Here is a 15,856-nt window from a genome sequence, read left to right on the forward strand (position 1 = left end):
TACATATCAATTTTTTGACAGTGAGAATGTGACCAGAAGGCTCTGCAGGCCCTACAAAACCTCAAGCTCAAAATCCTACCCTGTTTATTCTGACAACTCGACTGAATACAACGCTCTCCTTGGCATTCATTAATCTTCTTTTTGTTCCTATACAGAAAAAGATGAAAATCCTTTCAGATGCACTTCGTTTGGGAACTGAAATGAAGCGCCATGAAATTCTGCTTCCAATCAGCATGCAAGTTAGAATCTTGATCGAAATATTTACACCCAACCAGCCATGGAAAATCGTGGTTACATGCATCCAATATGCAGATGCATATTTTTAACCCTTCAACTAAACCTGGTGAATGATATGAAATTTACAGGTAACTTGGAAGAAAATATGGCGAGAGGAACAATTTCACGATTATGAGAAAAGCACGCAGCAGTCGAGCCAAATATGTATTAGCACTCAGCATTTCATTGCGAAACCTATTGTGCCTTACAGATCAGACACAATTTGCCGAAGTAGCTGTCGACGACTGAGATCTGTAAATTAACGTTAGCTTTTACCAAGCTGCTTGTTGCAGTTGCTTTATTCCCCAAGGAAGGAGACGGAATTGGACTCAGTTGCAAAAGGGCACACTAGTGAATCTGAATTTGACTTGCTGGTGATCTGAATATTCTTAATATGATTTGAATATTCATGTTTTTTTTTTGGTTGGGTACTTGCCTGTCCACTGAGATTATAAATGTCAAGTCCAATTCGACTAACGAACATATAGGGATATGATTATTGGGGTTCACAGTTGCACTAAATCCAAGATAATTTACGAAACCTCATGACACTTGACTCCACTCTCTGTTAGGATATCCTTACAACTTCGTAAGCGATGCTTTTCTATGGCCTGTTCAAGAAACTCACTAACTCACATTAACCGCAATGGATATAACCAGGAAAATCAACTTAAGACAAGAATTTTACTACGTTAAGACGAAGTTGTAACCTGAATACAAACTCGATCCCATTTGAAATGCTTATCTATATGAGTGAGTGGGGCAATTTATCAAATCCACTTCTGATTCAAAATTATTTTCATATAGCGATCCAAACTACTGCAGAAATGAAGGTCCCTATTGGCCGATATATGTTTCAATGAAAGAGGAAAATGAACAAACAAAAGTGAAAAAGGGTTAGGAATATAAAGGCAACAATTCAATCGAGCTGGCCATAAGAACAGTATGCGGAGATGAATGAGGGCAAAAAAGTTCAATCAAACCGATGTTGGGAATCGATCCCAATCTGGGTTTGATCCACTTTTGTTATTAAAAAAGAAAGAACATGTTACTTTGTTATGACTTCAAATTTAGGTGGTCACATTTCTATTATTATTGTGAACATCACCCTACATGAGCCGAAACACGTCATATGGGTGTAGAACCCAAATAAGTTTATTATTTATATTTTTAATTTCCCAAATCGATTTAAAATCATTTAATTTTTTTTATTAAAAAAAATGAAAGGTAAGATACACGGATATGCAAGAGTGGGTCAGTGGCCTGTACGCCAGTGTGTTCTGTTGGTGGTTGAAACGACACGGCATTAATATCGATATTTTGCTCATATATATATCTGATTTTTCTGAAATCCAATTAAATTTTGTTACGCTGAAATATATTAATGTTAAAAATAAGCTTTTAAATTAAAAGGTGGTCCTTTTTTTATATAAATGAAGAGAGTTAAGAGGATGTTTAAAGTATGACTTGATTGGACGGGTGGCAATAAAATATAGGCGTGTGTCCCAAAAAGTATGTGCGTCTGACGTTGGTGCAAATTACGATTTTTATTAATAGCATTGGACCAACCCTGCAACCATAAACCTTGACTCATTTATTATGTTGAAGATAAGGCCGGGTTGGCAAACAGCTAGGGCATCCATGTAACGGTGCAGAGAAGTCCCCAAGCCCAACCACTGAGGATAGTGAGTTAAAGATTTTCATAATTAATAACATTCAACCAAATAGCTAAGTGTTTTTTTCCGCCAATATTCATTGAGGCTACTGGCCCTCGATCCACAATGCTTTCATCACATATATGCAACCCAACTTTGTTTGTGAACAGGAAGATATTCTTTTCAATTTTTTAGTTTCTATCGGTTTGGAGCTCATACAAGTTTATATTCTTTTCAATTTTTTAGTTTCTACGTCAAGTTAAAATTATAACTTTATTTTTTAAATTAAAAAACAAAACGAAAATATGCTATCAGATTGCCACGAAAATAATGGCGCAAGGCCAAACGTTACAAGAGGAAGGGGAAATTTTGTAGTTTGGCTTGTAATTCTCTGTTTAGACGGTCGCTTCGCATGGCTACCGTGTCCGACAGGGCAACCAAGACAAGTTCGACAATGAAATACAAATGGAGTCCATACAAGTTTTCATTCCTTTTATTTTCTATTTTACGAATGAAGTTAAAATAATACATTTAAAAAAAAATTATGCAAAATAGGCCGATATGCAACAATACGCTTATCAGCCCATCAACCCGCGCATATATGTTAGCCCTCTTTAAGGGTCTAAAATTATTTGTCTTATAATTACCCTTCAGCCAAGAATTTCTGGCTCCATTTATTCGTTCATTATATGCTTTTCAGTGGTTGCTCTACCCAAATGTCTGGTGTGTCTAAAAGGTTCTATCAATTTCTTCAATTCGAATGCAAAAGGTGCATAAAATCCCTCATGGAGAGTCTAAATTGATAAAAGACAGCACTTTAACAAGGGAGATGGAGTACGCACCTTGAAATATTCAAATTCGATGGACCCAGACATGTTTCCGGACCTGAATCTTCACATTATCATCCTGCAGAAGTAGTTAAATATGAGTGACATTTTTAAGAACAACACAAAGACAGATTACATCATGATAATGCCCAATATTCTTTATTTTTTCTTTTTTGGTTAAGAGATTTTATATATGTTTTTGACATCATCTTTGTAATTGCAAGAGAAAAAAACTGATTTATTGGTTGTAGACTTTCCTTCCTTTATAATATTTTTGAATTTCTAATACTGACAATATTAACATTCCTTCTGAGTGTAATGTTTGTTGGACGAAGGAGCAGCACCAAGAAAATTGTGGAGCCTAAACCCAACCAGCACCGGTCCTGTGTGAAAGCGCGTCATGAAGGGGATGGGACGGACCCTAGGACTCAATTTTCTGATTGCCATAAAATACTCTCACTGGTAAAATTTATGGTTGCTTTTACAGCATGGATGTACTCCGAAAGAACCAATTGCGAGGACAAATTCCAAGTGGATTCAACAATATAGTTTATGCCTTCTGAAATTTTCTTTGGTGTAGGTGGCAAGCAGGGTATCTTGCAGCAAGTTTTCTTCTTCTTCTTGTTCCTTTCCAGCCTTCGCCCTTGTGCTTTATTATATTTCATCTCATTACCGGTGCAACTCTCCTCGCCTCCAGAGAGTTGTGTCACTTCAATTTTACAGATCTAGTAATTGGTAGGTGCGACTTAGTTGCATTTCCGTTTAAGATCACAAGAAGTGTTTATCAAATTTAAATTTTTAAGATTCTTTTACTTAACAATAAGCCTTTAGTATACAGTAGTAACACGACCGACTCAAACGGTGATCCAAAGAGCAACCGGATTCTATATATGAGCTGACGGTGGATCAAGCTTAAGCAATCCGAGGCTGATCAAACTCATCCGACGACTGGTGCCATCTCCTATTTTACAATATTAGACAATTAATCAATTCGCCGCAAAATTAATGACAGAAATTGTAGGAGTTTAAGATGTGGATCAGTTTATGTCTGACTTTTAAGATCCCTAGCATGATCCTTTGCAATACGTTATACGATTTTTTTTTTTAACATCAAAACGTGAAATTTTTTTGTCAGAGTAAGATTTTTCTAAACACGTAATCCGTTTTATTCAGGTCTAAACAATTGATTTGATTTCATGGCAAGATTATTCGTTGCCTTATAAGATTTGACAAGATCAATATTCGCTATAATTTTGTGATTATTTTCTCCATAGATCCAGCACTGACGTCCTCATCCTTATCACTAATATGCACTCCTAGATCTGATTCCGATCGTCCGGCATTATTGGCGTTTGCTCTGCTGTATTTTCCTTAAGATAAATTCAATGCGTTATCAAGGTTGCTTCATCTAAAGCAGCGGATCAGAGAAGCTTGCGCCTCGATAATGGTCAGCAGATCTAAATATAAATTTGAAATATCAGATCTGATCCTGGATTTAGATATGGATATATTCAAATAAGTCTGATTGAAGCTGATTCAAATGCTTGCTGCACTAAGTGGATACGTAGATTTAACACCTCTGGAAAAAAAGAAAGAGCGCGCACTTCGCATGCAACAAATTGCATTCAGATAGGTCTTGATTCTGGTCGGGTTTTAAATGTCAATTGAGATACAATCCAAGTTCATATTGGATGCAAATCCAAATCTGACTGAGAAGATATTCAAATTTATTTTAATGATCGAATCTAAGAATCTAGCGGCCCAGGCAAACGCTGGCACATTAATGTGAAAAAATTTGCTTCCCAAGTGGGCTGCTCTGGCACATGTGGAGAACTAAATGGCTCGCTTATAGTTACAAATGGGCCCATCTGATGTAAGGATTTTCGCTTTTCTTTTTTTTTTTCTGTGGGATTAAGTTCTAGTAAATCCAAATCGGACACGGTCCCTGGACGAGTTCACAACTTATAAAAAGAGATAGGAACTTTAGGAAAGTTCACCTCAGAAGAACAAAAGAAAACGTTTCATAAAAAGAACACTGTGCCATTCACACATATGTAAAGCATATGTTCTAAGACAATTGTATTCTTGTTTGTGATAGTAGATGCTGTTTTTATATACAATTGTCAATCACTGCCTACAAGTGACACCATCTTCATTGAAATAAGAAGAAGCTGAGTTGAGAGGGAGAGGGAGAGGGAGAGGGAGGAGGAGTAGGAAGGAGGGAGACTGTGGAGGGGCCGGATCAGAGGGGAAGTTGCGCTCATCGCTCGAAGCTGGAAGGCTTCACATTGGGCATCGCAATGCTGGGGATGCACCTAGTGAGGTTCATGCTGCCAGTAAGAACATTTGAGAAGTGTTCGATATATCTGCTCAAAATATTGAACTACCCAACTATTTTGAGCAAATAATTCTTGGGGGGCTAAGATTAGATTTTTCTTCTTTTTCGGTGAGTGAGATGTTCATCGCACTGCTCGAAACGGGGCCTGAAGGCCCCCTACCTTTGGGGTCCTGAGTTGCGTTTGTCAGCGATAAAAACGGTGCACCATTTAACTTGAATGGTGCGTCCTACAACTTTAAGATACAAGAACATAATGCCCACGGGAATCGAACTACAAACCTAGACTAGATTTTGAAGCTAAATTTTTGTCTTTTAAATTAATATTTTCTCAATGTATAAAGCTACACAAGAATTTCAAGCCTACATGTTATAAGTTTGATAAACCATGGATTGTAACTGCATCTTTCCGACATCAACAACAGCTTGCCACCTTAAATCTATATTAAATCTTTGAATTTAAAATATCAAGTAATCATACAGCGCCCCTTTCGTGACATTAGTTTCAGTGGATTTGAACTGTTACTGCAGATACCGTGGATAATCACGAAGTGCATAATAATGAGGTTTAATATGGCGGAGCACATGTACACGACGAGCGTAAGATTGGGGTGGATGCTTAACATTGCAACGGTCATTCTTAACCTTGTTGTTATCTTATATATCATTTTTACTATCTCATATTCTTGTCGTTGTCTCATACCTATTATCCTATACTCGTTTCATTACTCCATACCTATTGTTATCACATTCCCATAATGCCTAAGATAAGGAAGTTATATGAGATAATTATAAGGATATGAGATAATAACAGATGTATAAAATAACCATATGAGTGAGACAAAAAAAACAGAGATGTTTCTTTGTTACTCAAAAGGATGTCTTGGTTATAGCGGTTTCCATATGCAAACTGAAGTCTAAACTTTATCAAACTAAACCCCCAAAACCTTACCTTTTTTTTTTTTTTGCTTTTAAAAAAGTTCTCTTTTTCTTTTAACCAAGGATATTTTTTGTTGTGATCATATTGACGCAAGAAAATTTTGTGCACGTCAATGTCGTATATAACCATTGTTTTTTTTTTTGCTTTTAAAAGTTCTCTTTTTCTATTAACCACGGATATTTTTCGTTGTGATTATATTGACGCAAGAAAATTTTGTGCACGTCAACGCCCCATATAACCTTCTTCCAGGAAGGAAGCTCCGCTTTGTCGATAATTTTAATATTTTGAAACCATAACGTGATTTTAACTCCAGCCATGCCCTGACTCAATCTAGGAGTTATGTGACAAAAAAGATCGACGAGATAGCGAATGTGACGGTGTTCTTGGAAATCTTAAAAAGGACATAATGGAACATGACTAAAGATAATGATCCAAATCCAAAAGGTGAATCCCAAGTCCAAGTCAAGTCCACACCCCCACGCGGTTTCTATGGAAATTAAGTGCCAAATATTTAGTCGCGATCATAATTGACAAAACGATGCTTTTGAAAGGGTCAACGAGTCTTCTTTGTAACGAAAAAAGTTGGGGGACATTTCCGTGATGTTGATGGCATATCTGGATTGAAAGGGGCTTAGATTCAATATCGAAGACCTGTTTTTTGACCTCGTCTGCAATATTATGAAACGGTTCAAGTAAAAGATACATGTAGAGAATGATTGGGTTGAAACTTGATCTTCGAACTTCAAGCTTACCATCTATAACTTTTTAACCAAATGGATGTAAAATTAAGTTCAATTCTATAGTAATTTTCTTTTTGGGGTATACGAAGTATAATTTTTTCAAAGAATTAATTTGACTCTTTAGTGGATTAGTTATTGGATCGAGATAAAGCAGATTACAGACACACATAAATATATATATTAGAATTTTGTGGCTATGTTAATTAGTTCGCGTAAATGAACTATGGGCGAGACAGCGGAATCAAGATCCAAAATGGTAGAGATTATAGAGAAAGAAAGCACTAGTCTGATACAACAGTACTTTAACCAGGGAGATCGAGTACACAACTGGAAATATTCAAAATCGATGGATCAAGGCATGTTTCTGCACCTAAATATTCACATTATCATCCTGTAGAAGTAGTTATATATGAGTGACATTTTTAAGAACATCACAAAGACATATTCCATCATGATAATGTCCAATATTCTATAAAATTCTTAAATTTTTTTTGTTAAGAGATTTTATATATGTTTTGACTTCATCTTTGTACTTGCAAGAGAAAAAACTGATTTATTGGTTATAGAATTTCTGTTCTTTATAATATTTTTGAATTTCTAATACTGACAATATTAAAATTCCTTCTGAGTGTAATGTTTGTTGGATGAAGAAGCTGCACTATTAAAAGTGTGGAGCATAGACCCACGCACCACCTGTCCTATTTAAAAGCGTGTCGTGAAGGGGACGGAGTTCCCGGCCCTCTTCCTTTTTCTTCATTAGAAAAGTGCCACCGGTGCTTATCTCTTACGTTCTGCAGAAGTTGTGTATCATATTTGGATTGGTCTGGGCCGCTTGCTATATATACAGATATAAGATTAGAGAGCTCCTCAGGTTGGATGCACTTTTAGCTAATCCAGCGAGAGACAAATCAAAGAGTGTTGTTGCACGCCATCATGGGCGTAGGTGCGCTGCAATTGCTCAAGCACCAAAGCCAGTATTGCTACGCAGAAGCACCATTATTTTTTTGGATGAAGAAGCAGCACTATTAAAAGTGTGGAGCATAGACCCAACCACCACTGGTCTCTTGAAGTTGGGGAAGATCGTAGTTGAGAGAGAAGGACCGACTGGAGACGTAAGGTAACAGAGAAACAGGGAGAAAGGGCCAATGTTATGCGAGGGATCAAAAATCCAGTATTCTTATTTATCATATATATATATACAGTGTAACTCAGATGTATATACATGTATGAGACCCATTGTCAATGGGATACAGCTGTAGACAACTATATTACAGCTGTTTATTCTAAACTTTCTAGGCAAACCTCCTAACATGGTCCTATGTAAAAGCGTGTCGTGAAGGGAAACGGAGCTCCCGGCCCCGAGCATTCAATTTTCTGCCTTTTTCTTCATCATAAAAGCGCCACCGGTGCTTATCTCTTATGTCCAGCAGAAGTTGTGTATCATATTTGGATTGGTTTCGGCCGCTTACTACATATATAGATATAAGATTAGAGAGCTCATCAGGTTGGACGCACTTTTAGCTAATCCAGCGATCAAAGAGTGTTGTTGCACGCCATCATGGGCGAAGGTGCCGCTGCAATTGCTCGACCACCGAATCCATTATTGCTATGCAGAAGCACCATTATTTTTTTGGGTATGTTCGTTATTGGTGTGGTATGTGCTTCGAAGGATGAAACACCACCACCACCAACAAGTACAGAAACGAGCGGAGCAGTTTCGAGGATCTGCCTCGCCAACCAGAGTTCAGCACTTCTTCAATTCAAGCGGAGCCTTCTGGAGATGCAACCTGATGTGCTGAGCTCATGGCAGCACAATGGATCCGACTGCTGTCACTGGAAAGGAGTTACTTGCAATAACCTCACTGGCTTCGTCATTGCATTGGAGATACCTTTTCATGATCTTGGCCTTTATGGATATGATCAAGATATCTATCTTAAAGGTGTCGCCATTGACTCTTCCCTGTTCAAGCTTCCATATTTGCAACGTCTGGATCTCAGCTACAACCTATTGAACGGTATCATCCCCAAGAGACTCGTGGAACTCACCCACCTGACCCACCTCAATCTGTCCCATTGTGAGTTCTCTGGTCAGATCCCAGTAGAGTTGTCCCAAATGACACGATTGGTCTCTCTTGATCTCTCTTATAATCCTCGCCTACTACTCCAGCATCCTAATTTCTTACAGCTTTTCAGGGGCTTCGTTCATTTGGAGCACCTTCGACTGGATAGAGCTGACGTCTCCATGAGCTTAAGAGAAGTAAGCATGACCTTGTCCTCATCTCAGGAACTGCAAACAATAAGCTTATCTGGGTGTAATATTTCTGGCACAATGGACGAATCACTTCTCCATTTTCAGTCGCTATCTTACTTGGATTTGGGGTCCAACAAACTTGAAAGTAGTATCCTTGAAGGTTTATGCTCGCTTGGGAACATCACTTCGTTAAGGCTTCGTGGAAATTTCATGACCGGGGCAATTCCGCCATGTCTTTTCAGTCTTCCCTCTTTAAAGGTGCTGGACCTAGGCCGCAACCATCTCATCTCCCAAATCCCCAACCCGATCCCCTCCTCCCTAACTGAACTGGACCTAAGTGACAACGGACTAACTGGGAGCATTCCCTCATCACTCTTCAACCTCTCCTTTCTAGCAACACTAGACCTCAGCCACAATCTTCTAACAGAGAACTTTCCTTCTTCCCACTTCAATCTCCCTTTCCTAAAAAAGTTAGTCCTCAGTGGGAATAGCCTAACTGGGACCATTCCATTGTGGCTTTTCAACTTCTCCTCCTTAGAAGAACTAGACCTCAGTAGCAACTATCTGCTTGGAGTTCCCTCAATGCTTTTCAATCCAATCTCACCGTTGAAAACAGCGGACCTTAGTGATAATTCCCTAAGTCGGAGTGTTCCCCCATGGCTTTTCAACCTCTCCTCCTTAGATTCACTAGACCTTAGCAACAACTTCCTAACTGGGGTTCCCTCGCTGCTTTTCAACTCAAACTCCTCCTTAACAACACTAGACCTTAGTCACAACAACTTGATGGGCAGAATTCCTCCCTTGCTTTTCACCCTTCCTTCCTTAAGGAAACTAAACCTCGGAAGTAATAAGTTCAGTGATCTGCTCGCCAACTTTGACAATAACCTATACTCCCAGCACTTGGAATTCCTTCAGCTTGATCACAATTTTCTTAGTGGTGATATCCCTTCTTTCGTCAAGAGACTTCCTGCCTTGAAAAGCATTGACCTTTCCTCTAATTGTTTCAATGTTACCGTTGATCTTTCTTTCTTTTTTAGTATCAAGGGCCTTGCTGCATTGGACCTTTCCAATAACACAAGGCTGACAGTTGATTCATCCCATTCCAGCGACGATGCACAAGGTAGTTCCAAGGATTCTTCTGGGATTCAATCTTTAAAATTGAACTCTTGTAATATTCGGACTTTTCCTAGATTTGTCTGTAAACTTAACGATCTTGTGGCTCTAGAGCTTTCCAACAATAACATTGAAGGGGAGATACCATCTTGCCTGTGGTGGGAACTTAGTAGTTTTGATGCTCTGGTTCTTGATCATAACAAGCTACATGGTTTTGAAGAGCCAGCCCATCGGATTAGCTTAGCTGCAGATGGCGGCCTTTTGTACATGTCTGTCTCCAATAATCCGATCGAAGGGGAAATTCCAACTTTCCTTTGCGATGTAGCACCAACGTTCTTGGACATGTCAGAGAATTCCTTGATGGGTGAGATACCGGATTGCCTTGGTAAACAAGTGACTGTACTGAATTTGAGAAAGAATCAACTAGGAGGCCAAATTCCTGATGGATTCGAGTCGGGGCTTCTCGAGTTTGTCGCCTTGAGTGACAACTTACTCACTGGCAAAATTCCAAGGTCTCTCTTCAATCGCTCATCTTTGAGGGTCCTGGATCTAGGAAACAACAAGTTGAACGACTCTTTTCCTTCTCAGCTAGGCCAACTACCTAAGCTTCAAGTGCTGATTTTGAGGTCCAACCATCTACATGGACCTATTACAGTTGACGCTTCTCAGCAAGAATTTCATTGGTTAAAGATCTTCGACATATCTAACAATTACTTTTCAGGGTCTCTCCCACATGAGTTGTTTCAAGGCTTCAAGGCCATGATGTCAGGTACCAAAGAGAATGAAATTGAGTTCTTTGAAATTGGCTTGACCTTCTTGAGTGGGTATTGGGAACGGGATGTTGACCATTTTGTGGAGGAAACAATCAAGGGAGAATATCGTTTGCATAAAGAGTTCAAGAGGGACTTGACTATCATAGACCTATCTAGCAATAATTTCACAGGCCGAATTCCTGAAGAGATAGGGTCCTTGACGTCCTTATACATATTAAACATTTCTACAAACCATCTAGTTGGCTCCATCCCCGAGTCATTTGGAAAGTTGCAGCAGATGGAGTCGTTAGATCTCTCTTACAACCAGTTATCAGGAGTTATACCTGGGGACCTGTCATACAATGACTCGCATGGGATGATACCACAAGGAAACCAGTTCAATACTTTTCCGGCGTCTCCTTTTAAACCGGCATCTCCTTTTGAAGGAAACCCGATGCTTTGTGGACTAATGGTGAACAGATCTTGCCCTCATGCTGGAGGAGATGGTCTCGTTGAGAAGAAAAACAAGCAAATAAAAGAGAAGGGATGGAAGTATGGATCAGTAGAATTCGGTTTTGCAGTTGGCTTGGTGATCACAACTCTCTCCTTCTTGTTCATGAACAGAGTAACAGATTGGTATTGGGATCGAACTGACAGGATGATAGACTTCATCTTGCAGCGGGTTTTCCCTTCTCGATTTGGCAGGCGTAGGCATTAAGCGATCAGGTTCTCCTCATGAATCAAGATTGGTTCCAGATTTCTGGTGCTAGTGAAGTCCATCTCAGTTGGCATGTGTGTTCTCTAAGTCCTTTTTCTTGTTTTTTGTTTCGTTTTGCCCTTTTTTGGTGTAGCCATTTCACGTTTGGTTATGTGCTGAATGTAAATTCAATAAAGTAAGTTCACTGAATCCTCTGATCCGGGAACAAGACCTGCCCATATGCGCGTGACCTGCCCAACAAGTCACCTGCCCAACAAGTCGGAAACATTGGAGAACATGGCAGCAACTTAGTTGTGGGGAGAGCAAGTGGTTGGTGGTTAGAGAAAATGTAGCGCATGAGACCCCGATTTTGTGGGAGTCTTTGGAGACGTGAGTTTGTGGGAGTCTTTGGAGACGTGAGTGATGGGTGGTTATACACCAAGCTATAAGCCTCGCAGGAAGGGGTGGTTATACACCCAGCTATAAGCCTAGCAGGAAGGGGCACCTGTAAAGCAGAGAAGATAGAAAAGAAAAAAAAAGTGGCCTCTCCATTTTCGGAGGAGAGAGAAAATTTTGTGCCTTGCTTTCTCCTTGTAATTTGGCGTCTAAAGTTTTCTTACGGTTTGGGGTGAGAGACTGATTCAAAGTCTCATACATCAACTGGTATCAGAGCCGCGTTTCTGTGCATGGTGGGGACCCGATCGACGCACGGCACCACTGGTAAGCTGCTGCCATATCTCACACGACATCGACGGCGACCACAAACTGAAGAGAGTGACATCTCTACGCCCGGCGACAAAGAAGTGACTGTTGGGTTGGTTGCTGCTCTTCAAACCATGCAATCCACCCTTGAAAACATGGCTTTACGGATGGAACAACTTGAGCATGTTCAACAACAAATGATCAAAGTACAAAGGGAGGACGTTGATGCAAAGCAAGAAGAGGCGAAGGGACCCGAACAACCTCTCACAAGGGAATGCCCAAGACCGTTCAAGGTGGAGGCCAAGATTGACATCCCGGTATTTGATGGTTCCATTGATGCTGAGAAGCTGGATTCTTGGTTGGCTAAAATGGAAACTTATTTTACTCTTTATGAGTATCCAGGTACGAAACGTGTAGCCTTTGCTATATTAAAACTTACCAACCATGCATTGGCATGGTGGAATGGTATACTGGCATCTCGAGCATCACTTGGGAGGAATTTAAAAGACTCCTGAGGCTGGAGTTCTATCCAATGGGATATTTGCAAGATCATTGGACAAGGTGGTATACGTTGTGGCAGTACAACACACAATCGGTGCAAGAATATACAACTGAGTTCCAACGGCTTGCAGTTGCTCTTGGTGTATCGATCAACACTGAGGAAGTTGTACAAAAATTTGTGGTGGGTCTAAATTATTTGATTCGCCAAGAGTTGCAACTTTTTCGAGTGTTGGATGTCTCAAGCGCCAGTACTACAGCAATGGCTATTGAAGTAAAGAACAGGGGAAGCAACCACAAAAATTTTGCAAAATTCAAACCGAAGACATCGAAAGATGAAAAAAAACACACTTCGGAGGACTCCAAGTCATATTCTTCCAAGTCTGATTTCTACTGCAATCATTGCAAAATTTATAGACACATCAAGGAGAAATGCTGGAAGGTGCATCCTGAATTGAGACCCAAGCGGTTCAAAGGTCAAAATAAAGGAAAATAAATTAACAAGGTGGTGGCTAGAGAAAATAAGCCTGAGCGGGTTGGCTCAATCCAGCAACCGGACACGGCCCTATCCTTGATGGCGAGATTGGACATTGTTATCTCAACTGCAGAGGAGGAGCATGCTGAGGAACTCTTCACGATCAATATTCAGGTGAAAAATGAGGTTATCGGCGCAATCTTCGTCACTGGAATCCAAAAGAATCTAATATCGTCAAGTCTAGTGGAACGACTTGGTTTGGCCACCACACCACATCCTCGCCCATATCCCTTGGGATGGATCATAAAGGATGTTGGACAACGAGTGGAATGCCAGTGCAAGTTGAAATTTGCCATCACCTCTCGTTTTATTGATGAAGTCATTTGTGATGTTGTTCCACTTGATGTTTGCCAAGTGGTTCTCGGAAGTCTATATTTGTGGCTTCGTGATGGTTACTACCATCGACGAGCACAAGAATATGAACTCACCAAAGACGGTAAGCAGTTTGTGATCACTCGGGACAACATCGCCCCACCCACAGACTTGATGACGACCGGACAAGTCAAACAAGTGGTGAATGCATGCCAAAGATTTGTCTTATTACTTGTACGTTTAGTGCAGCCGTGTGAAGAGGATGCAACATTCCATCTCATGTACACACGTGAGAAAGAAGAAGGTATGCTCACGAAATTACTCAACTCTTATACTGATTTGTTTGAAGATCCATAAGGACTACCACCACGGCGTCCAGTCGAGCATGAAATTTACTTGCAGACTGATGCTCCTCTACCCAACCTTTCCATGTATCTAAATTCGGTACTTGAGAATGACAAAATTAAAAGACAAGTGGTGGATCTGTTGGAGCGGTGCATGTGCATTGATTATCGAGCACTCAACAAGATCACTGTCAAGAATCGTTACCCGCTCCCTCGCATCGATGACTTGCTGGACCAACTCAAAAATGCCCGATTCTTCACCAAACTTGATTTAACCATCACCCTTCCGAAGGAAGGGGTTCTCCCGAAGTTAGTGCTTTCTCCCAATGAAAGAAGGGTTCTCTCCTCAAAGTCGGGGCGACCCCCGATCTTGTCGCGCAGCTTCGCGAAAGGGTGACTTGCATGTGTTAAGCATATAGCTAGTGTTCGTTTTGAGCCAGGATCAAACTCTTCTTTTGAGGTGGATTGGGCCTGCTACAGGTAGAACCTAGTGAACCGGGCATTGATACACTTGCCAGCCCATGCAAAACACTGCCGCTTATCAAGAAAGGGCCACAATCCAACTTGGCTATTCTTAAATCAGGATACCATCAGGTTTGCATCCGAGACGAGGACACATGGAAGACGACATTTAAGACGCGTCAAGGACTTTTTGAGTGGAGGGTGATGTCGTTCGGCCTGTGCAATGCCCCAGCCACTTTTAATGAACGGCGTCCTATGTCCATTTTTGGATAAATTTGTATTAGTTTATCTCGATGATATTCTAATACACAGTGAATCATGGGAAGATCACGAGCAACATATTTGTCGAGTTTTTGAGGTGTTACAACAGCATCAACTGCGGCTTAATGGAAAAAAATGTGAATTTGCCAAAACCTCCCTCATCTATCTTGGCTTCAGAGTTGGTGGTGGAACCCTCCGCATCGATCCAGATAAAGTTGATGTCATTCGTAAGTGGCCGACGCCACGAAATATCACTGAGGTACGCAGTTTTGTTGGTGCTTGTCAATATGTGCGAAAATTTATTAAACATTTTTAGTATTGGTCGCACCTCTTCATGCCTTGACTAAGGCAAATAGCAAGTTTGAATGGACAAAAAAATGTGAAGGCGCTTTCAATCACAGTCACCCAGGTGCGTTTCAGGTGAGCTCGCACCCGCACGCACCCGCACGGGTGCGTTGCGGGTGGAGCTCGCACCCAAATCGCACCCGGGGGTTGGATCTAGTTTCGAAACCAAATCTAAACCAAGTGTATGGTTTGGATCTAAATCTGATTTCGAAAAAAAACCAGATCCAAAATCCATAAAATCAAATCCACCATTCTCACCCGCCAGCCATTACATCTAACTTAAATACAACTATAGATATATTATATGTTCCATTTTCTCTTAAAAAAAAAACGATACAGGACTAAAGAATGGTGGCTTTCATAAAACAATCTGTTTGTCTTTTTTTCAAACATTTCTTTTTTGATTTTTTTCCACTACCATAAAATGTATAATTTTAATTGTGTTATTTAATTTCTACAAAAAATTAATAATAATAATATTATTATTATTATTAATATTAATAAAATATCTTCACCGCACCGCCGCACCTAATTTTTTTGAGATGTGCCGCATCGGCACCCGCACCCGCACCGGCACCGGCACCCGCACCCCGCACACAGGTGACATAGCTTTCAATCTTATGAAATGGAAAATAAGTGAAGCTCCAGTCCTTGTGTTGCCAAATTTGCATAAGTCATTCGAATTAGAAACCGATGCTTCAGGTTATAATATGGGAGCAGTCCTCATGCAAGAACAACGACCGGTGGCCTACTATTCCGAGCTATTCCAAGGAGCACAACTCAATTATTCAGCATACGATAAAGAGCTTAT

The 15,856-nt window shown here is 40.3% G+C and overlaps 1 protein-coding gene across 2 annotated transcripts; it reads left to right on the forward strand.

Annotated features, from left to right (window-relative positions):
- Window positions 1-7,667: 7,667 nt before the first annotated feature.
- On the forward strand, window positions 7,668-14,011 carry LOC116263324 (receptor like protein 22-like). 2 transcript variants are annotated; one of them, XM_050080338.1, is made up of 2 exons: window positions 7,668-9,172; window positions 10,250-14,011. In XM_050080338.1, exons 1-2 carry the CDS (start codon window positions 8,332-8,334, stop codon window positions 11,605-11,607), a joined length of 2,199 nt encoding a protein of 732 aa, XP_049936295.1. In that variant the 5' UTR covers window positions 7,668-8,331; the 3' UTR covers window positions 11,608-14,011. The 2 variants fall into 2 exon arrangements, with proteins under 2 accessions (XP_049936295.1, XP_031498875.1); XM_031643015.2 differs by having other exon boundaries at window positions 7,668-14,011.
- The last annotated feature ends 1,845 nt before the right edge of the window (window positions 14,012-15,856 follow it).

The sequence above is a fragment of the Nymphaea colorata genome, chromosome 10 (assembly GCF_008831285.2).
Source record: "Nymphaea colorata isolate Beijing-Zhang1983 chromosome 10, ASM883128v2, whole genome shotgun sequence".
Lineage (NCBI taxonomy): Eukaryota > Viridiplantae > Streptophyta > Magnoliopsida > Nymphaeales > Nymphaeaceae > Nymphaea > Nymphaea colorata.

Excerpts from the sequence above, each read along its gene's own strand:
- LOC116263324 (XM_031643015.2), top strand. The coding sequence starts at position 8,332 with ATGGGCGAAGGTGCCGCTGCAATTGCTCGACCACCGAATCCATTATTG.